Source organism: Cryptomeria japonica, chromosome 5, assembly GCF_030272615.1.
Source record: "Cryptomeria japonica chromosome 5, Sugi_1.0, whole genome shotgun sequence".
Lineage (NCBI taxonomy): Eukaryota > Viridiplantae > Streptophyta > Pinopsida > Cupressales > Cupressaceae > Cryptomeria > Cryptomeria japonica.
Genome location: NC_081409.1, coordinates 214,702,315 through 214,726,046, shown reverse-complemented (window position 1 = coordinate 214,726,046; position 23,732 = coordinate 214,702,315). Strand labels below are relative to the sequence as shown.

General features: G+C 34.1%; 1 protein-coding gene across 1 annotated transcript; it reads left to right on the top strand.

Annotated features, from left to right (window-relative positions):
• Positions 1 to 22,236: 22,236 nt before the first annotated feature.
• On the top strand, positions 22,237 to 23,205 carry LOC131064383 (dirigent protein 11). Its single transcript, XM_057998508.2, has one exon. It carries the CDS (start codon positions 22,510 to 22,512, stop codon positions 23,020 to 23,022), a length of 513 nt encoding a protein of 170 aa, XP_057854491.1. The 5' UTR covers positions 22,237 to 22,509; the 3' UTR covers positions 23,023 to 23,205.
• Positions 23,206 to 23,732: the final 527 nt, after the last annotated feature.

The window sequence follows — 23,732 nt, the reverse complement described above, 5'->3', positions numbered from 1 at the left end:
CATCTTTAATTTCTCTTTTATTTCCTCAGTGTCTTCTCTAAGTTGATCTCTGCAATCTCCAGCCAAGTGTCCAACTTTGTGACAATGAAAACATGCCATACCAGGATTTCTCCATGATCTTTGGTTATTCATTCCAAACCTTATAAAGCAGTTGGCACTTATATGTCCATATCTTCCACAACATTCACACCATATCCTTGTATTGTAATCCCATGGTACTGCAGAATATTGTCGGTAAGGATCTATGTGAGTTCAGTAACCTCTAGTATTTGCTCTGTGTGCAGACCACATGTGGTTCTTTTGCTTAAACCAGCACTTCTCGGTACTATGTCCATATCTATTGCAGTTTTTACAAAACCCTTTGAATTTTTCCTTCTGATAATTGTTAATAGACTTTGTCCTACATTGATTAGATGTGTGACCATATTTATTGCAATTGTAACAATAACCATTGGTCTTAGTGGTATTTGGTTGCTTACCTGTTCTGATTTGACACATGTTGGCAGTATGACCTTGATTTCCACAGTAGTAGCAAATAGGCTTCTTCCTTTTGATGTTATTCCTTTTTCTAGCTTGTTTTGATGATTCTCCTCTCTCGGTAGTGCAGATTCCCTTCTCGGTAGAGTCTTTTCCTTTGTAACTGAGTCCTCCTTCTTTGTAGGGTCATCTTGTGTTCAGTTGCTCATCCAACATCTTTGATGCTTCATAACTCTTCTTCAGTGTTTCCTTGGATTTCTTCTCTATTTCAAGTTCATTGCTCAACCTTGATACTTCAAGTTTCAATGCTTGATTCTCATCATCTTTCAAATTTGCTTCATGATGTGTATAACCTAGTTGATCTGTCAGATTTTGTTGAATACCAGTTAGCCTTATGATTTCATCATTCTTATCAGATACTAAAACTTCAAGTTGTTGTTTCTCTCTTTGTAGATCTCTTACTTTATCCTCGGCTATCCTTAATGCATCTAGATTTTCAGTCATCTGTGTATTGAAATGTTCATGTTCTCTTTTCATTGCTTTTAGTTGATCAGCCAATGCTTTGTTCTTTTCTTTCAACATTCCAATCATTTCTTCAATTTCTTTAGATATACTGTTCTCAGATGATGTCTCGATTTGTTCCACTAACTCTTGAGAATCCTGCAAGTCATCAGATAATCTTCTCCTTACTTTCATAGATTTTTGCATTTGCCTTTGCATGTCTGCAATCACTTGATTTGCATTATCTAGCTCTTCTTGTAGATACACAATCCTCCGAGATTGTTTATAGCCTTCCATTGATAAGATCTTTCTCTTTAGGTAGTTAAACCCTTTTCCAAGATTCAAGCTCTGATACCAATTGTTAGGCCCAATATGGAAAGCTAATGTATTGAGAGGGGAGGGGTGAATTAGTATTTCAAATCCTTTTCTCAACAATATCTTTACTGTTATGCATAAACCAAAAACTACTGTAACATAACATAAAGCTAAAACAAATGAGTAACAATCATACATGATTCACTCCATAACACATATATTTTGGTTACGCAGAAACTCTTGGTTAGAGAGAAAAACTACGGTGGGGATGGCACCCACAACTTCACTACTGCAATAATAAAGAGTGCTCGATTAGAGCAACATTTAGCTATTTCTGATAGCTTACCTTGTTAGGAGTAACAAGATCTATTAGATCTACCTTGCTAAAGGATTTTACAACACTATATATATGTTGCACCTGGTTAGAGGATTTACAATTTATAGACTTGATTAGAGTCTTTTACCCTGTTAAAGGTTTCTCTTACAACTTCAAAATATTACAATAAGACTTTACAAATATCTGCAATTTTACATCTGAAATGCTATAGTAGATTCTATGTGCTCAAAATAAGATTACCTTGCCTATAGCATACCTCAGTAACTCATAAAGTAACTCGGTAAACCCTTCTGTTTACTTTGTTCCTTGACTGTTCTCTGATAACCTTCTCGGTGACCTCTGTGTCTCTGTAATAGTCATAATACTCTATGATTTCTCATGTATCACATAAGTCTTGCTTCATACACATATGCACACACATTTCTCACATTCACATATCTTTCTAACCCTAAATTCATGCTGTATAAATAGACTTCTTATGTCGGTGATCTGATTCATTGCTTCGATCTTACAAACATGATTTCTCGAATAAATAACCATGCAAAATATTTCATTGGTTAGATGACCTCAAAATTATACAAAATCTGTATGTGCAATTTCCAATGTGATAATGGTTTTGTGTGCCTCGATCTTGTAACACGTTTTCATATGTGTGTCCAGGTTCAATGAATCTGGTAACATGTTTCACTTGGTGTATATCAACTCGGTGTATTATCTTTACTGCTCGGTAGACATGAAATAACACTCGGTAGACAGCTCGGTGTATACTGGGCTTTGTGATTGTTTTCCTTCTGTAACCAACTAGGTTGTTCATACCGACTAAATATTTCGGTAGTGGTAACCGACTAGAGTATATAGAATGACTTTGTATATAAAACTAATGGAAATTTGATAAGTAGTAACAATAGTAATACATATTATCCCATAGACCATGTAAAATTCTTTTGTTCATAGTCATTTGGCTCATGAATGAGTTCAAGGAGATAGGGTAGCTTAGATCTTGGTTAAGGAAACAATTCTTTATCCCTATTTCCTAGGGCATATAGTTCTTTGATGTTAGCTTGGAAATAGAAGGATGGAAATAATAATCAAGAGACATGATTAACACCCCCTCCCCCCTTTATCTTAGTTTGTGATTACGCATAAACATTAAGAGAAACCCTAAAGATGGAAATTTCATTTTTCTAATAACTCTAATCTTCAATACCTGCAAAAGATGGTTTGTACTCCTTCCTAGCTCCTTTGTGATTTGATACCATGTAAAATTTGCATATGAACTTGAACAATGATTTAGCTAGAAGAAAAAATAAGCAAAACTTGTAGAAAGAAAAATAGAAAAAAACATAGCTTAGAAAAATAAAATTTTGTCTCATTTACATTTACAAAATGCATGAATTAATAAAAAGGATGAACTAAGGATGAACTATCAGAAGGAATGAAGTTACGATAAAGAGGCTGAGAGAGATTATCATGCACTTCTTGTTCTCTTTAGTTAGCTTATGCACAACATAGCAGATTGTGCCATGGAAAACCTGCAACAAAAGGTTTCCCCGTAAATCATGGAGAGCACAAACAATTACGCTAATACTTATGACTGGTCTTTTGACATGATTTGGTTTACATTAAGTGAAATGAAGCCCTATGACAGACTTGAGGATTAATACCATGGCAATATGGAGCCCACGATATGATAAGACATTCAATGAAAGTTTTGGCATCGTAAATTTGATGAAGTGCCTTGTGGGAAATCAAATTTGTAAGAACAAACTTTGAGATCTCTATAATCCTCCTACAAGAACAAAGAAACACATAATATTAGTGCTATCATTATTTATTTTGTATAAAGCCCAAATACATTTTGATTAAGTGTCCGTAAGGTTTTCTTTCGAAAGATAATGTGGCATAGAAAAGTTGGAAATTTTGCAAGCTCATTTTAAATTATTTGAGTTTCCATCTTTGAAAAGTCTACTAATTCCCAGTCCACATAGTAAATCCTCCTTTCATGGTTTGATTTTTTTTTTATTGGAATAAGCAAGTGAAAAAAATTCAGAAAACTGAACAACAGCAACAACAATATTGCAGTAACAAGACAAAAGCAAAACATTCACTGTAACAAGGGTGCATAGTGACACAAAACACTTCTACTATAGATAGAAATCAGTCATGCAAACGAGTGAAGGCATTCTTATCATCCTGAAGTTTGATCTTCCACAAACTGAACTCAGAATGTCAGTGCAGCAGTAGTGAGCCATGAAATTTTGTTGTTGTACACTGAATATGTTGAAATATGCACAATGAGCCATTCTATCTTAACAATCCTCATTCCATAAACTGGTGTTAAGTAATGCCTGTAACTGAAAAAGCTCCCTATGTAAATGATGGACTAAATTGAGGGGAATTGGGCATAATTCTAGCTTGAAGTTGTGAAAGAAGCCTTTTTGCTTGTTGGTCAAGATCGTCATTCTTGGTATTCAAAAGAGAAGCTATGCTTAATTCTTGGATATGCAAATTAGAGCAAATAGTTAAAATGTCAATCTCAAGGGGAGAAATGGGGTGAGACAATGCAGCCTGGCATCGAATCTTCCATATGTTCTTAATTAAGATAAGCCGGCATGAGCTGGAAATCAAATTATGGGCAACAGAGAGTCCGATAAGAGCATATCTCCAAGACCAAGGAAAATGGAAAAGGGCGGGTATGGTTGCTACAAGAGCAGTCCATAAAGTCTTAACACGTGAACAAAACCAAAAGCAATGTTTAAGTGTTTCCACCTTGCCACAAAAGGGACACAAAGGAGGCAGACATAGGAATTTAAGGCGGGTTCCCACTGGGAGTTTAGCATGCAAAAGCTTCCAGGTGGTGAGTTGGGATTGCGAGTCGACTTTGGACTTCCAAATTAACAGGCTGAGTTTATTCCACTTGGATCTGCTGAGGTTACCCTTCCAGGAACCAATTGTTTATAGAGAACCTTGAGAGGAAAAAATCTAATGCTCTGACCATTAGGTTTGATTTTTGACTTGGTCATGCTTTGAACAAGGAGTATATTTCATGAAGTTTAAAGAGAAAAAGAAAAGAGAAAATGATTAAAGAGAAAAAGAAAAGAGAAAATGATTAATATCCTTAGGATTAGGACAATTATGGTTTTGCAAACATAATGAAGAGACGTTGAAGCCAAAAACTAGGGCTTGCTGTTAAAAAAATGGAGCATGAAGCAAATGTGTTTTCTTCTATGCCCCCATTTCTGAAATGAAGATAATCAAGGGGCACGTTGCAGAAGATGTACAAAAGATATGATGCGTTGAAGGAGTCTTCAAGCGTGTTTTATTTCAGATACACCATCAAGAACTTGGGAGGTAAATAACTATTCATCTCTTATCCATACTTCGTGTTTTCAGATCTCAGCATTGTTGTGTGTGTATTTAATGAACAGCCATTGCATTGCAATGATCATTTGTATACCGTATTGATTTGGTATATGGGGATGAGAGTTTTATGTAAATGCGGCTTATAGTTTGCTTCAATATCATTGGAAAATTTTATAAGCCAAGAAAGCCATTACACTCCTATGTCAAGCTCTTGTTGTGATTATTTTCATCTTAGTAAGGGCAAAGGGCAATCGACTATGGCTGTTAGAGCATGACAAAGGGTTAATATGAATGATAGTTTCAGAAATAAAAGACAAAGGACAATCGACTATGGCCAGTCCTCATGAGAGTGAGGACAACTTAGATGGATGAAAAAGATAGTTACATGGAAGAAGGTAATGGATAAAGTCTCATTCAACAGTCAACAAGAAACAAGGATAAAGATCAAACATGCTAGTCTTGCATAATATAAGGTGGGAAAGGCAAGTAATTAAGAGATACAATCATAAGAAGTGATAGACATGGAATGTTCTGAGGATAAGTCTATCACAACACATGGAGCAGAGTTATTGTATAAAAATTGTAAGAGATATGAAGGATAGTCCTAGAGTGCAATATTGGCAGCCCCTGTAATCCATAGAAGGCCATTGTGTATAGTGGCAAACCTGAAGCTTCATAGCACAAAGCTCTTTTGTTAGCTCTTCCATGGGCGGTTATCATAGTGTCATGTTCACAGGGTTTAACATAACACCTCATCTTGAATGGTGTGTTAGTTGTCCATTATCCTTGATGTTGTAATAATAGTGTATCATGTCTTGTACAATCCATAAAGGTCAGCATTGTATTTATATCATGATTTGGTGATCCGATGTAATAGAATCCTTGAGAAGGTATAGCAATTTAGAGACATCCTGAGGTGCAGACCCTGCTCAAATTAGTGAACTAGAAATCCAAATGAAGACATGAAGATCATAAGGAGCAAGTTGTTGGTGTTATTACATTAGTTTAGTTTAATTAATAAAACTACCAGCGGTTGTGTTTTTAGTTGTGTAGTTACACAACCATTTGCTGTTTTGTATTGCCTATTTAAAGGCACACATTTAGAATGAATATGAGTATCTGATAATATATTTTATCCTACAAAATCAAATCAATAATATTTTCATTTGTGCCATTCTCTGCAGTCATGGTTTAGTTTTTCTGTTCTATGTTGGCTCTACCATTTCAACACAAGTTGTGGCAACATACAAGGGTGATAAAGGGCAGCAAACCTACAGTTTGATAAGAATGTAGTGAGTAAATCTAGTGACAAAGTTTCAAGGAAAGAGGCCTATAGCTGCAAGTACATGAGAGTTAAGAAGGTTTGAAGGAGCAGTCAAATAGGAGTGCAACTGAAGTTACCAAAAAATAGTATGGCATACTATAAAGTGACTTCATGAGGATAAGCATGAAAAGAAGAATGCATATATACAGTCTCATGAAGATGAAGCAATGGGTCCTAAGTACACATGAAGTCAAAAGTGATAGTCAGGGAGTTTTACAGTTATCAAAGGAAGGACAACAAACTAAAGATTTGTAGCAAATATGAACATGACATTGGTACCAGGGATAAATCAATGATAGTATACATACCATGATAAGGAATGGTGCTTCGATTAGAAATGCTTATACAAGAATAACCAGAGAAATAATAAGGCAAGTATTGAAGTAATAGTTTGCACAAAGGAAGCCATAATGAATGTGATACATATTCCAATAACTTGGGATAGTGCTGCACTTTGAGAGGTATGTTCATTTAAACACATGGTTGCCAATATTTTCATAATCACAGTCATAATGAGAGACTCCAAGAGATGGAAACAAGAGTGTGAATTTGATAGATGAATGGTTGAAGGAACACATAACAGTGATATGAGCCAAGGACAAGATAAAGTCATAAAGTGTAGAAACATCAACTAGAAAGACAGTGATATTAAAAATAGGCAGATGCTTTATCAATAAGGTCCAAGATTACCATTGTTTGCTGCACTACAAATGATACATGGGATTACTGTTTACTTACTCTGTGACAGTGAAAGCTAGAGTCTTCTAAGACATGTCAAAGTGAAGCAGGGTACCCTTTGGAAAGAAATTATCAGACCCATTAGTGGGTAGTTTATGTCATTGTTCCAGGCATATTTAGTCAGAGGTAATTTGATTGGTTGAGGTATATCAATTAATACTTGATGTGTAACATAGTGGGCTGTGATATGAGAAAAAAAATAGCATGCAGGACAACGCTTCGAGGTGAAAATGTTGAAGTCAAGAAGACAATAGTATGCAAACACTATAAAAACAGGGTTTTAGTTAAGAAAAGAAGGTGGATACATGGCTATGACACTATGAAAAGGCATTCATATGGCTCTTGGGACACTCGAAGATCGTACAAATTTAGAAGACAATCCTTTAAACCACTAATCTCAGTTCATAATGAAGTATATGACAGAGGAAATCAGAATAGTGTCAGTCTTTCTAAATCCAAGAAAGAAAGCAAGAGAAGGTTAGACTCTCATGCTTAGCAGGAATCACAAAGGGCAGTCTGTTGTTCAAAAGGCGTATGATAGTTTTGTTGAAGCAAGGTTTAATAAGTTTCTCAAAACTCAATGGTAATAGTCATGAAAGAACAAGTATGGTAGTGTTTGAAGCATGAGATAATAGTAGGAGGTTGTGTAGTGCTATGATAGTAGAAACATGAGAAAGGAACATCAGTTTTTTAGCCCCTTATGTGTCATTTTTCCATGTGGGAGTGTGTCCAGTGGATGGGTACACATGTTATGGTTCAATTTCAAGCAGTTGGGAGGGTCTTTATGACCCCAAAATAGTTGCATCCGACCCTCAGGTGTTTGAGGACAAAAAATAATAGTTATTGCAGCATAAGGAGGGTATCTAGGAGGAAATTGGTCAGCTGTCCTGGTGGTGGAGCAGATATAGGAGCAGCTAAAGACCTTTTCAAGACTGATTCAAGATATCTAGGGGCAGTTTAAGACACCTCGTCCATAGATGAGTCAAAGAGGGAGCATTCTATTCACTTTCCCACCTTTTTAGAGCAAGTTTGGAGGCTGAAAACTTACATGATCAAGAAAGTGATAATCAAGTCATAAAATTCTTCTTCTCCTCTCTTCTACGAGTTTAATGCTCAATAATGATGCAAACAGCTACTGCTCAGCTATAAAGCTCACAACTTTGTTGTTTAATTTGAGTCAGTTCTTGCTTTCTTTTGCAAAAGCATTGCAGATTTCAGCTCTTTCTAAGTAAAAAGATCAAACTTGTAACTCACTCTTAGCCATTTAGTGGCTGTTATAGCATTGCAAGTTCAAATTTTCAAGAAAAAGAGTATTATTAGTATTATTGTCAGATGTATGCTACTGTAAAAGACACCTATCAACAATAAAAGTTAGTATTTTGCCTTCCACATGAGTGTTATTTTGTGTGCATATGAAGATGGATATTTACTTTTGTGATTCTTGTCAAATCCTAAGTCAAATGTTTCATTTCTAGCATCTTGAAATAGAGAATGCACATTTCATATAGGTTGCAGTTTGTGTTAATGTCAAATAGTTTCTATTTATGAAGAGCACTTCATTTTTCTTCCTTTTAAAGATGAAAAACACAAAACCTTGCTACAAAATACTAATATGTGAGTATACAAAAGCATGAGTTGTGCATGAATAGCTAAATTGTCAAAGGATTGTATGTCAAAAAAGTAGTAGTATAAGTTCAAAACATTAGTTTTTTTTTCAAACATTTTCTTCCCCTTTTCTTTGACAATCAGTAGTTTAGAGTATGTTTTTAGGTGAGGCATCATAAGGAACCAACCTACTCTAGAGGTTCTCCTTCACTATAGGTTACCACAACCTGAAGGAGATCTCATGTATCAACAAATGGCTAAGTTAATAGCTTAGCCTAGGTGCAAACTTTGTTTATAATAATTAGCCTTGCAAACATCAATACATGCAGAAGCACACCTGATTTCATTTCAAAACCCATTGAAATCATGATACCAAAATCTTCTCCATCATGTGAACTAGTCTTGGAGACTAAAATCATGGATTTAGAAATTCAAGAAAATCATGATGTCGAATCTTCTTCATCATGTGAATGATTCATGGATTTAGATATTCAAAACTCTCATGTTAGAGAGGAAAACCAAGAAACTTCATCTCAATTCCTCATATTTTCATCTCTAACCCCGTGATATGCTTCTAAGTTTTGTAATGCAAAAATAAAATAAATTATGAGTTCACCATAAGTGATAAAAATTAGAAATAAAATGAATAAGTTGTGAAAATTAGGAATCCTTGCCCATCCTAAGCAAAATAAGGCAAATGAAATGATAAAATTCATACACTCCTACATGTAAAGGATAGGGATCCACATTTAGACACCTATTTTGTCATTGCGCAATTGTCTATGGGGTTAAAAAGTCAATGCAACAACGTTGTCTTCGATATTAATATCATTTTCAAGATAAATAAAACATGTGCTACTAGTAGGGAGTACTTGTCTTCATAATCTTGTACTATTAAAATTTGTTTTCTAATAAACAATCTAATATATAATCTTTAATAAATTTAATAATTTATTTATCTTTTTATGTTAGAACGAATAATTATTGGTAATTTAAAGACATAAAAAAATAAAGCATATGAGATGTTAGTTGCATATTGTTGTTTCTTTTTTTCTTTCTTTTGTTTAAATCATAAATATCAGATTGGGTCAAACATATTTCAAACTGTCAATGAAATATCAATTCAAAAACCATAAGAAATTGACAGGTTGTCTTTATGACATATTTGATGTCATTTGTAGAGAAGTTTGCATCACTTTAACAAATAGTGCATAATATTGAAGTTATGCTTGGTGTACAACTTTCTTAATTTTCAATGGATGTACTAGAAACATTTCAAAATATAGAAAAAAGCCTTTGAAATGTTGATTATAGGTTACTTAGCGCAGAAGAAATAGTTTGATTATAGAGAAAAGATTTTAAAATGTTTGATTATATGTTATATATAGTAGTTGTATGAAAGCCTAAAGGTATAGGATATATAGGATAGAGAAATGAACTAATGTTGAGAGATCATTAAGTTGCCAGAAGTTAAAATTTGAAATATCCTCAAAAGCATATGGTATAGTTTATAATGAATCATTAAAAGCAAATGCTCCTTATATAGAAGTATGTAAGAAAAAAGACACATAACCATATTAGATTGAAAGGCCTTGATTTAATTGAATGATGGATGATGGGTCAAGAATGATGTTCTATTAGTAGTTGTATCCCCTCCTTGCTTCCATTCTTGTCTAGCTTTTTGGATGTTTGTACTCCAGTGGAGGATCAAGTTTAATGTTTGAAGAACCCATATAAGGGTCAAAGTTTTTGACTTGGCAAGTTAGTTCTAGAAAATATTCAACCAATATGGAAGCATAGGATGATAGCACAAGTGTAGGACTACAACACATGTGTGTTAGTATGTTAGAGACATGTTTGTGCATTGTTGTCATGTTTTGCATTGAAGCCCAAACTCTTTGGACACCAAATATTTCTTGGAATTTTTGGGAAATTTTCCTAGATGAGAATTATTTCTAGGAGTTTGTTTTATGTGTCTATATTCTTAGTCAAGTGACATCTTTTGAATATTTTGAGAGAATTTGATATTTTCATACCCAACTTTTGGCATGTGTACCCCTTGATTCGCTAGGTGCTCACAATTATATAGTAATTTAACATTATAATTATTACACATATTGAACATCACAACTTTTGCCAACATTCTCCTACTTATTTTATACATTACATAGATGTCAAAAGTAAAATTCAAACATCAAGAGAATAATCCCTATAACCAACATGCACTATCAAAACATCTAGACACTCAATGTGCTCCATCAAGATAATTGCAAATAATGAAGATGACCACTAGTAGAGAACAATTTCTTTTTCAGAGTTTGGAATAGACAATGGTAAGGGTGTTTTGTTCTTACCATCAATATGTTTTACTTTTACTATTCTTTTAAGTGGCAACAATGTATTTTGCATTTAATTGCTGCATGTTTTTTTACAATCATGATCTAAGTTTTAAGCAACAACAATGAGGTTAACATTAACAAACAAGCATCACCAAACAATCATGAGAAATGGAGACAAAACATGTAAGTATGAGATGACAACATTAATGTTGGGGAATGTGGGACCCACATGCCACATCGGTTCGAGTCAAAGGTTTGTGTGTCGGATAACACTTGTGCTCACAAAATCCATGACCAATTTAATATCTTGAACTCTTGAATTTTTTTATTTAATGTCACTCTTTGTTGGTAGTTTTCAAACTAACATTAAATATTTTATTTTTCAAACCAAAAGTTGAATTGAGTTACAAAAGTGAAGAGGAATATATTGTATATCCAATGTTTTGGATACATATGTGACCATGTTTATTGATAAATTGAAATACATAATATAATGTCATTTTAAATTTTAAGAACTAATAATTATCATCAAATATACATTCAAAATGCAATTTATTCTAAACAACATATTCTAACCTATAAAATTTCCGATGAGCCATCTAAATAAGTAAAATCTTAAAATATGATGTTTAAGAGAGACCTCATAATATAGGAAGACTAGATGGAAGTGTTGTTTGGGGCACACTGAGTCTCGTTTATAGCACGGGGGCTTGATTGGCTAGGAAATATTATATCGTGTGCATTCATATTGGGGGGTTTAATATCCCAAAAATGAGGGTACAATATATTACCTATCGGTGAAAATAGGGGGCTTTTTAATTCAAGCTATGAAAAGATACAATATTTGATGAAAATAGGGAGGCTTAAATTCAAGTTGTGTATTAGGAGGGGGTGACAAAAAATGAGTTAAGGGCAATAGTTTTTGAAAATAAGGGAATTCTTTAGTATGCCATGAATGCATGTGCTATAACCTAGGTTCACTAAGTGAAGCCCCCATGGTTTATAGGGAGTTCACATTTAAATATTGTAGATTGAATTTTATCTTGTTTAAATTTACCTATCAATCAATGCCAAATATCTCATCCAATATCTCTTCTATGAAGACCTTCTGATCTAATATACATGTGTCATTTTACTTGTCACATGCATCTTGATAATATTTCTAAGACCCATCCCAACAAAAAGACCCACAATTTCAATACATGTGAGGTGAACGTCGAGACTTGGAAGATTCACCCTCATAAACCTTATTCTATAGGCCTAGTGTGTTATAGAAGGTTTTGAGTGAGTTGATGGATTGTAGTGTCTTGACCTCAATACTCTCATTCACAATGGAAGGGATCATGGTATGGTTAATGCTTGGCCTAGCAAGGGGTCTTTGTGCATAGTTTTGGACATGTTCTACTCCCAACTCTACCCTAAAAATTTCACATGTTGAAGTATTTTGGGATCATGGTAAGGAAAAATAATGTCATAAAAAATTAATAGGACCTCATTACTATTACATAAAGGATTGTCAAAAATCATCCACCACCTATCCAAAAAATTATTCCTTATCCTTTGGTGTTGGCACCAATGGATAGGGAACTTCCTACAAGTACCATGTGGAGGTGCATTATTTTGTGGGTTAGCGAACAATGTACACAAGTCAGATTTCAATATATATATATATATATATATATATATATATATATATATATATATATATATATATATATATATATATATATATATATATATATATATATATATATATATATATATATATTTATTTATTTATTTATTTATTTATTTTATTTGTTCATATGATGATTTGTCCACATGCAATTATTTTTCTTTTTCCTTGTTTTAATCAAGTGTTAATTTTGCTACTCATAGAATCTATGTGAGAGATGATAGATCCAAATAAAGTGGCAAGGTCAGACCAATCAAAGGTTGTTCCACTCAAATCTCTCAACTTTTCAAGTATTATTTCAAGTTCTTTCTTATTGGTTTTTGTTTTCCAGTGGTTTTTCATAGTATATTTTCTTGCATCCTAGGAGGATGTTGAGGCATTGTAGAAAGGGTTTGCAATGATTGTTCTTCACCAAGGTTTTTACAAATTGGTGAATGATGGTTTTCATCAATTGGTGGGGGATTTTCAATTCTTAGAAATTAAACAAAATTCACTCAAAATATTTTTGACTTGCTATTTAATAAAAAAATCAAACTAAGAAACTAACAAAACTTATCTCCTCAATCTTAGGGACATCGTGGTAGCATTTGGTGGTGATTTGATGACTTCACAATATTAGTGTGCTCTTGGATGATTGTTATCTGATGTTTTTTAGGTGAGAGGCCAAGTTCAAATGAGCTCGACCTCTTTCCTATTTTTATTTTATGTTTCACATAGCATGAGTAGGTTATAACACACTCATGTCATGTTTTGTATGGAACTAAAAAGTGGCTATTTGGTCCCCCATCTTTCTAGAGTTAGCCATTGACCATGTGGGGAAACCTTTATGAGGAATAAATTCAATCTCCAAAAGTACTCACACATTCGATATATTATCTGATGAACAAATATTATAATATACTTTTGGAGTCTCTATGCATGGGTAATAGAACACCAAGCTCTTTAATATCAATTTATGTAGAGAAGCAAATGAGAATCATATATATCCACATATCCAATCCATTCTTCTTCTCCTTAAATATAGAATTTACAAGAGTTCGTCAATCAACCATAGTCAATAAGAAAAATGTTACACAAGCCAACTTCAACATCTACTTATTTCCTTGTTTTTATATAAATACTTTTGCACAAAAGTTTCAAGTGGTACTATATAGACCATATGCCTCAAAACCATTCCTCTTATTTACTTTTTGGTACTATATATTTTTTAGTTTGCAACCCACATTAAATATTAATCTTGATGTTTGATACAACACACAAAGTTTCTTAGAAAATATCTCTCCTGTGTGATACATGCATCCTTATATTATCTAGTTGCATCAAAATTAAATATTCATTTTACATTATAATCATTGAGCAAGGTAAATGAAACACTTTTTCGCAACATTCTGCCACTTGTTTTGTACATTACAAGAAGGGGTCGAAACTAAATTCAAACATCAAGGGAATAATCCCTATAGCCAACATGTACCATCAAGGCATCTAGGTGCTCCATGTGCTCCATCAAGATACTTACAACAATAACCAGGATGACCACTAGTAGGGACCAATTATAATTTTTCATTATAATAATTATGCAAGGTGAATAACACACCTTTTCCCAACATTTTTCTACTTGTTCTATACATTATAGAAGGGATTGAAAGTAAATTCAAACATCAAGGGAAAAATCCCTATAGCCAACATGTACGATCAAGACATTTAGGTGCTCAAAGTTCTCCATCAAGATACTTACAACAATAACCAAGATGACCACTAGTAGGGAACAATTTTCTTTCAAAATTTGGAACAAACAATGATAGGGATGTTTTGTTCTTACCATTCAATATGTTTTACTTTTACCATAGTTTTAAGTGGCAACAACGTATTTTGTGTTTTAACTGTTACACGGGTTTTTTTCAATCATGTCTAAGTTTTACGAGTGAGTTTAATATTAACCAACAAGAATTATGAAACAATCGTGAGAGATGAGGACAAAAAATGTAATCAACATGAGATGACAATGTTAATGTTGGGAATGTGGGTCCCACACACCACATTAGATAGTCAAAGGTTTGTTTGTGCCAGTTAACACTTACGACCACAAAATTCATGGCCAATGTATAGTTTGAACTCTTGAAATTTGCAATTTAATGTCACTTTTGTTGGTGGTTTTCAAACTAACATTATATCTTTTAGTTTTCAAACTAAAATTAAATTGAATAACAAATAATAAAAGAGAAACATATTGTATATCCAACATTTTGAATACATATTTGACCATATTTAGTATTATTTAATTTAAATGTGAAATTACCTATTTCAATTAATTAGCTATTATAGTCAAATATGCATTCAAAATGTAATTTAGCTGCTTAGAATATGCTGTTTAAGACTGACCTCATAATAATAAAGGCAAGATGGAAATGCCATTGGACACGTTGAATTCAGATGGCTTAAACAGCACACACTAAGCGCGCTGACCGCGCTTAGGTGGCTGTTGTGGGGCCCAGCCGAAATCCGTGCCCTCGCTGCTGCCGTTAACTCATGCCGTTAGGTAAATGCTCCTGAATTTCAAATTTTAAACCTCCCGCCCATCCGCACATGACAAGTTGCCGCGCTGCAGAAGTAAATAGGCTAAAAGCACGGAGTTTAGAGAGTGACTGTATTCGGAAATGGAAATGCTGTGGTAGACATGTATGCAAAACGTAGATGCAAAGACGAGGCACGTGAACTGCTTGGCCGAATGCCTCAAAACTCTCATGGTATGTTACGATTGCAGGATATGCAGAAAATGGGTTTGTTGAAAAGGCTTTAGAAACTTTCATGCAAATGCAATTTGCAGGCATATCAACCCTTGCCAGCATCCCCACTGCCTGTGCCGAAATGGGAGCTTTGGAACAGGTTACACGTACTTCATATGTTGTAGTTGCGACTACCCTAGTAGACATGTTTGCAAAATGTGGAAGCACAGAAATTGCACGCGAAATTTTTGACAATGTGCCTCAAAGAAATTTGGTCTCGTATAATTCTATTGTTGCAGAATATGAACAAATGGATTTGTTTACGAAGATTTATAAACTTCCAGAAGTATATGAAATTGATAGCTGTGAACCTAGTTGTATGCGGGAAAAGCGAGTCAATAGAATTCAATATGTGAAAAATGGAGCTCTATGGAGCTTTGCTCACACACACAGGACTTCTTACAGGACTTCTTATGGTCATTTTTATACGTCTACACTAGTATTCTCTCCGCCTGTACCAAATTACATTATGGACATCCATCAATAGATAATGGAAGGGGCATTGTTGTCAAATATTATAGTTTTGAAATTCTCTGATTTGCATGTTTGGAAAATGTGGAAGAATAGAAAGATATGCATGAAATGGGTTTTGGGTTTTGGTTGGATGCTCTCAAAATGTTTGAATTAATGAAGTACTCTAGAACATATCGTAACATTATAAGTTCTGCTCGTGTTTTATGTGCATGCTGTCATTCTGGTTTAGTGGATGAGGGTTGTATATATTTTAATTACACAAGTAACCCTTATCACATTATCCTACAATTTATCGTTGTGTGCATGTTTGAGCTACTCAGCTTAACCTCGTTGTGTGCGTGTTTGAGCTACTCAGCTTAACCTCAGTATCTTGAGGACAACCTAAACTTTTTGATTAAGATGTGGTAGTTTTGTGGATGCGTTTTTTTGTGCCTGGTTACATATGACTGTAGGCTTAAGAGTCTTTACAATGACATTTTTTTATTTGGATCTTAAAAGTTTTATGAGTTATTATACAAATGCGGGAAGATGGTGTGAGCACTGTGAGGTTTAAATGGTAAATAGATTAATAAATAATAAATAAATTAAAAAGATCTCTAGATATAGTTAAATTGAAGGCTATAAAATGGTGTGTTTTTTATGTAGGCTATAGATCACATTTACAGACATAGGAGATCTGTGCAAAGTTGAAGAGATTGACTTGGAAGATGAAGGCAACTGGGCATTCCCCAAATTCAAGACACTTATTTGGTGATGTGAAAAAGTAGGGAAAATAATTATTTCTTTGCCACCATAATGAAAAGTTGGCAATTGCTTTTGGTTCGTTAGATGTACCCCTAGAACAACTATTATAGTTATTAAGAGCCTTCGATATATGTTGATCGCCAACTGTTTTCATCATTTTAAATAGGTATAATGCTCTTGTGGAGATTATTGGTAATGCTAACTAAAGTGATTTGAAATATAGACTCACAATATAATAATGTGCACTATATCACAACTATAATAATGAAGGAACAAGATTCTTTTCTCCAGAAAGTGAAAAACTAGTTTTGTTTTAGTTTTGGATGCTTGACAATCTAGAGTATGATGTTGGCTTTATAAAATTAGATACATAGTGTATATACACTATTTGGGTATTTATCAAAAATGTCTTTTATGATAACATGGACATTTAATAGAATTTTTTGTAGACTCCTACATATGTATGAAATGAAAACTTGGATCATGACATGGAGAAAATAATTACACTTTCTATTTTGTATAGTTCTTTTGATTGGATTAATTGTCAGAATGGGACATCACAAATCAATTGAAGGGGCAATAATTTCATAAGCATGGACATGTAATTGATTGACCAACTAACTAGGAGCATCTAATCATATATGATAGTGTCTAAAGGGTGTATGTCTATCTTCTTAGTTACTTGAAACAACATCAAATTTGACAACATTGTAAATAACCATCTCTCTACCTATTATGGTAGGGTATAATGAATGAATAATCTTTGAATGTTGGTTATCTTTCATAAAAAAACTGATACGATAACTCTCTTCTACCTTAGTGGCCATCCCTTTTCTCTATTTGACAATAGTTGGACAACCTATTATCATCATTATTTGTGTAGCTAGGATTTTGATTATATATGTGATTGATGTTGAATCTATTATGGTTTTTGAAATACCTTTGAATTTTTAAGATTATCCCATACATAGGAAATAAGGGTTTAAGGATAGGACAACCCTCCTTGATTGTCAAATTGATCTAATAACACCATTTCTTCCATGACACTTTGACTATAGAAATTGTATTAATACCCCCTTGGTAGTAAAGACATGATGAGTACCCTAAATTGATTTTTAGAATGGGACATGCTAGTGTCCACAACTTGATGAAATTATAAGGTCATATAGATAACATTTTAGTATCACAAGATTGGTGTGAATATTCTTATGACATAGTGTACTAGTCCTTTTAGGAACATTGTTTATGATTACACAATGAAGTATTTCATTAGGTCATATAGGTAACTTTTTACTAGATTACAAGATTGGTGTGATTATTCTTATAACCATAGTGTACTAGTCCTTGTAGGATCATTGTTTATGATTACACAATGAAGTGTAGTAATAACTATGCAAAATTGTTATGTTGTAACGACTATACCATTCCTTAAGGATAGCCCACATTATATGTTTGAAAAGATTTTATATTTAAATATATTCTCCCATACTATGATAGTATTTAGGAATTAAATATTGATACCTTGATGACAATGCTTCAATGGTATGTGATTACTAGAAAATAACAACTTGACTAACCTCATCATCTGAGAAATAAGAGGACTTGCACACCTGATAGTACATCATTCACAAAAATAAACATTGTATCCAAATTAGCACATCATGACCTTCATAATCCAGAGAAAATCAAAATATTCTTCCACTCGGACTTTAAATACTCTTTCCAGCATATTGAGACTTCTTCTACTGAAACCTGTTGGAAATACCTTCATAATACCATAAAATGATTAGCATGATTAGTATTTAAAACAAATCAGACCATTTTAAATGCATTATCAAGGAAGACTAAAACATGAAAGCATGAGAGATATGAATAAATAAAGTCCCTCATGATGCTCCCATTGTCGTGAATCTTCCTTGTCCTCCTCTTCATGATCCTATCACTTCGAGATTGACAAATGATGGTTTGGAGAGATTGATGGATTTGAATGTAGATTGCTCTCACAATCGCATAACAAAGTAAGGATGTGTGGATAAGGATTCTGACATGATGAGGGTGTTATGATAAATGGATTATGCACTCAAGAGGGTAACATGACTAGATGTAATGATTATGCAACCAAAATGACAGCATAAGGCTATGATGAAAGGTGGATGGATTGATGTGAGTAGAGGCTTCAATTTATAGAGTTTAGGGCTTAGAAATCGATGACCAAGATCAAAAGTGGGATGAAGGGATCATATTGAAAGGGAATGTGGTCCCATATCTGAAGGTCTATGTCACAAGGGGAAGATTGGGGCAAGGATAAGTATGGTCCCACATGTGTGACTACATCTTGGGAAGAACAAATATCCTTGGGAAAAGGGGGAATATGTTCTCACACATGTGTGAGCAACCTGGGGAAGTCCAAAGGGTTGACAAGTGAAATACTTGTGGAAAGGGGTAGGGACTAGGAAAAGGGGGTTTATGACATATGGGCTAAAAGAGGAAAGTGTAGGGTGGCTCTATGGGGAAGAGAATCCTTACACATGTGTGAGAACCCTTTGGTCAAAGATGATGTGGAGATGTTGAAGTGACTTGTGCATGCAAGTCCTTCAAGACGGGATCACATGTGGAGTCACATGTGGGTTTTGGGTAGATGTGTAGTATTTTTCAATTTGAATAAATACTAACAGGGGTTAGGCCTTGGTTTAATTAGGTTAATGGGGGGATTAAAAGATAGGTTTGTAGGAATTACATAATTAGCTTAATTAATTTTGAACTAATTTAGCTAATTAGGATTAGGAATAAGATTGGAATATTCCTTAAATGCGAGCTTGATTTACTGAAATAAATCAACTTTAGGATAAATAAGACATGTATAATTAATTAATAGATTAATTATATATGTGGAAGGGGAAAATCAATGAAATATAAAATAATAAATTTATGGGTAATAATAGGTTAATATGATTAATTAAATTAATCATAAGGATAATTAATCAAATATTGATTTAATTAATTTTATGTGTCTACAACCTTATGTATGTACAAACCAACTTCCTTTCTTGTAATATTCATCAAGGTGGTTTTATATTAATCAAGACCACTACCCCTTTACAAGGTTAATGATGTAAAGTCTTTAATAATGCCATAGTAATTTTTTAATTAGGTATATCATGGCTTTCTCCATGCTTCCACGACTTACTATTTCTTTCTCTTTGGCCCTAGGATTTTAGGTCTCCATATAATCATGTACAAGTTTTAAGCTAAAATACTAATCCATGAACCTCCATTATTCTCCATTTACTCTTTTCCATTCTTCCTCTCTTTAAGCATTGAGTATTCACCATCCCCAATTCCTAATTCGAGGGTTCACTTTTCCTTCAAGTCTCAAAATCTTCGGCTTTTAGTATTTCCCCTACACATTTCGCTCTCTCTACATCCCTTCTCCCTTGATCCTTATGGGGCTCATACTTGTAGGGTTACTCGTACCATCAAACTCGAAAGTTATATAAGGTATGTGGTAAAACTAATCACTAACCCTTGAAATTCTTCCACCCTACTTTACTTGTTGTTGTTTCTCTTCTAGCATTAGGAACGCCACATTAATGATCCCTAATTCATTTCTCTTAAGTCATAGACTTTTGGATTTTTCTATTTTCTTTTACCAAAAACTACATCTGCAACTCTATATCCCTAATACCTAATCCTTTCCCTTTAGCTTTTTATCCATATTATTTAATGGTATTAGATTTACCCTCACCTTGATCCCACTACCTTTTCCATCAGTATTAGGTATCCCTTTCCCTAATTCTTTCTCCTCTTTGCATATTTTCCTTTCAAACTCCTAAAAATTTAAATACAAACTCCTTAAAAGTATGTCACTATGTGGTAATCCTAAACCCTAGTTCCGAACTACTTAAAAATTTAAATACAAACTTCTTAAAAGTAAAACTAGGATGGTGCATTAAAGAATGCCCTAAGCATGGAAAGAATTGTATCTTATTTTTGCTAAATTTCTATTGATCTAATGTATGAATTAAAAAAATATCGAAGATGACAAAAACTAAGGAGGAATTAGTAAAATATAATTAGCAAATATCTAAAAGTGTGGTTAGAAAACTAGAAGAAACCTTGACATAAAAGAAATAAATTGAACAATTTATTTTACAATTAACCCCTCACATTATAGCAAAAATAGATGAGAATTTTTCATATTTCCTCTTCATATATGAATGTTGTAGAATTGATCAAGGGGACTAAGAGCACTACCACACTAAGAGGGGAACTTGACAATTACATACATGCCCATCAAAGCATTTCAAAACTATAATATTTGACAACAAACCCCTTTTCATTATCTGTTGATGGATGTCCATAGTGTAATTTGACACAGGCGGTGAGAATGCTAGGTTCACAGCCATCAATTTCATATTCTTCTGGAAGTTTATAGTTCTTTGTAAACAAATCCATTTTAAAGCTATGACATTTCTACAATCCATATTGTCACGGAATTCTATGAGACCAAATTTCTTTGAGGCACATTGTCAAAAAATTCGTGTGCATTTTCGATGCTTCCACACTTTGCAAACATGTCTACCAGGGGAGTCTCAACTATAACATATGAAGTACATGTAACCTGTTCCAAAGCTCTCATTTCGGCACAGGCAGTGAGGAAGCTGGCAAGGGTTGATATGCCTGCAAATTGCATTTGCTTGAAAGTTTCTAAAGCCTTTTCAACAAACCCATTTTCTGCATATCCTGTAATCGTAACATACCATGAGAGTTTTGAGGCATTCGGCCAAGCAGTTCACGTGCCTCGTCTTTGCATCTACGTTTTGCATACATGTCTACCACAACATTTCCATTTCCGAATACAGTAACTCTCTAAGCTCCGTGCTTTTAGCCTATTTACTTCTTCAGCGCGGCAACTTGTCATGTGCAGATGGGCGGGAGGTTTAAAATTTGAAATTCAGGAGCATTTACCTAACGGCAAGAGTTAACGGCAGCATTGAGGGCACGGATTTCGGCTGGGCCCCACAACAGCCACCTAAGCGTGGTCAGCGCTTAGTGTGCTGTTTAAGGCTGGCCTTCAAATCGCACACACTAAGCTTTGCCTTTTAGACTTAAAAGTGTTAAACATTCAGAATTGATTAACATTCTCTAGACTTAATATGTTGCTTAATGTGTGTGGTGACTGACATTCTGCTTACTTAATATGTTGCTTAATGTATGTGGTGACTGACATTCTCTATCACATTCTCTAGACTTAATATGTTGCTTAATGTATGTAGATCAAGAAAATCCAAAGGAAACTGATAAAAGGGAAAGTTTGAGTGTACGATTTTGCTGTCTTTCTGGAAGAAAAGATCAAACCGAACAGCAATAGTACAAACTGGGCTAAATATCTGATATATATAAAACAATAGAGAGCACGTTTTATATGGGTTGGTAGCTAACTATAATTCTCAGTCAAAACCAAATGGACACCCTGTGATCTCCGGTTGGATCATATATAAAATCGTTAGAGAATCTTTATGAAATGCTGTAGAGAGCCGTGCAGAAATGTGTATGACTTGGAAAAAAGGGAAATAAATTTGTTTGCTTGCATCCAAATTGCACCCTCTACAGGGCTCATCAACGCTCACACACAACATGCCAAAAAGTGGTGATTGTAGCTTCGGTGGATCTTAGCTCAGAATAGTTCAGTGGACAGAGGAGGTGATGATCACGGGAATTGGTCTGTGAGAAAAGCAGAATATAGTATTATGCTCAGAGTAGTATAAGTATTCTTAGTTGTAGAGTTATTAGATCACACTTCTGTTCTCAGAAAGCCTCCTCTCTGCTCTGCAATGGCTGCACAAAAGCTATTCCTTGGCCTTGTTTTCTTTGCCCTAATGTCTTGTTCTTGGTGTCTTGGACCAGAGAAGAACATTGTATTCTACATGCACGACATTGTGAGTAAACCCAACTCAACAGCTACAGTAGTTGCAGGAGTAAATGGAACATCCTCAAATCTGTTGGGCTTTGGAACAGTGCTGGTTATAGATGATCTTCTGACTGAGAAGCCTGATCGCTCTTCCACTGTTGTGGGTAGGGCAAAAGGATTGTATTCTAACTCAGATGTGAAGGGAGCTACCATTTTTTTTGGGTTGTCTGTTGTGTTTGAGAACAAGGAATATAATGGGAGCACACTTCAAATCCAGGGCACAGATCCCTTCATGCAGAGCTCTGAAAAAGAGGTGTCTGTGGTGGGAGGAACAGGAAAGTTGAGGTATGCTCGTGGTTATGCTATCATTACTCTGCAAAGCTCCAGTGGATTGGATGGTAATATCAAATTTAACACTACCTTTTGCATTGGCTGAATTTTGTCATCAATATCCATTTAGTATGATGTGCCTCTCTCTTGCTTGAGATATTAAAGCAATGTAATTCAGCTTTGTTCCTAGCAAATGAAGTGAATTTGTTTTGTTAAATGGGCAATGCCCATCAATGTGTATTTATTATTTCAGTTTTTTAAAAATAGATCTGGGTCTTTATTTTTAGAATAAACCGGTGTCCAATTTTTGCATTTATTTGGATTAAAATCAAAATTACGATGTATGCAAAGTTATTCAATTGTACTATGATAAAATGTGTGACTTTTTTTTTTCTGTATGATGTCTTATGCTGGTCTATTGTAATCTTATTAGTTTGTGATGTAATTCTCTTTCAGTTATTTGCTGTAATTGTTAATGCCATGTTTCTTCTATTTGCTATCTTATGCTGGTCCATTGCAATCTTTTTTAGTTTGTGATGTATCTTTCTCTTTGACTACTTTCTGTAGCTGTTATTCTTTGTACCCTTACTTTAATTCAATATAAAAAACACAAATATTGATAAAGAAAGTCTTCCTCATTCACTATATGTTAATAAACATCATTTCATAACAATCAATGTTTCTGTGGGTATTTGCCCTTGCCCACTTCAAGGAGTGTGAATATGAATTATCAAAGAAGTTGTGAATTGACAACTGTATTTTATAATTAATGATAATTTCACATTTTATCTTTATAATAAAAAAAAATTAGTGGTT

Coding starts and splice junctions, on each gene's coding strand:
- LOC131064383 (XM_057998508.2), top strand. CDS start 22,510: ATGGCTGCACAAAAGCTATTCCTTGGCCTTGTTTTCTTTGCCCTAATG.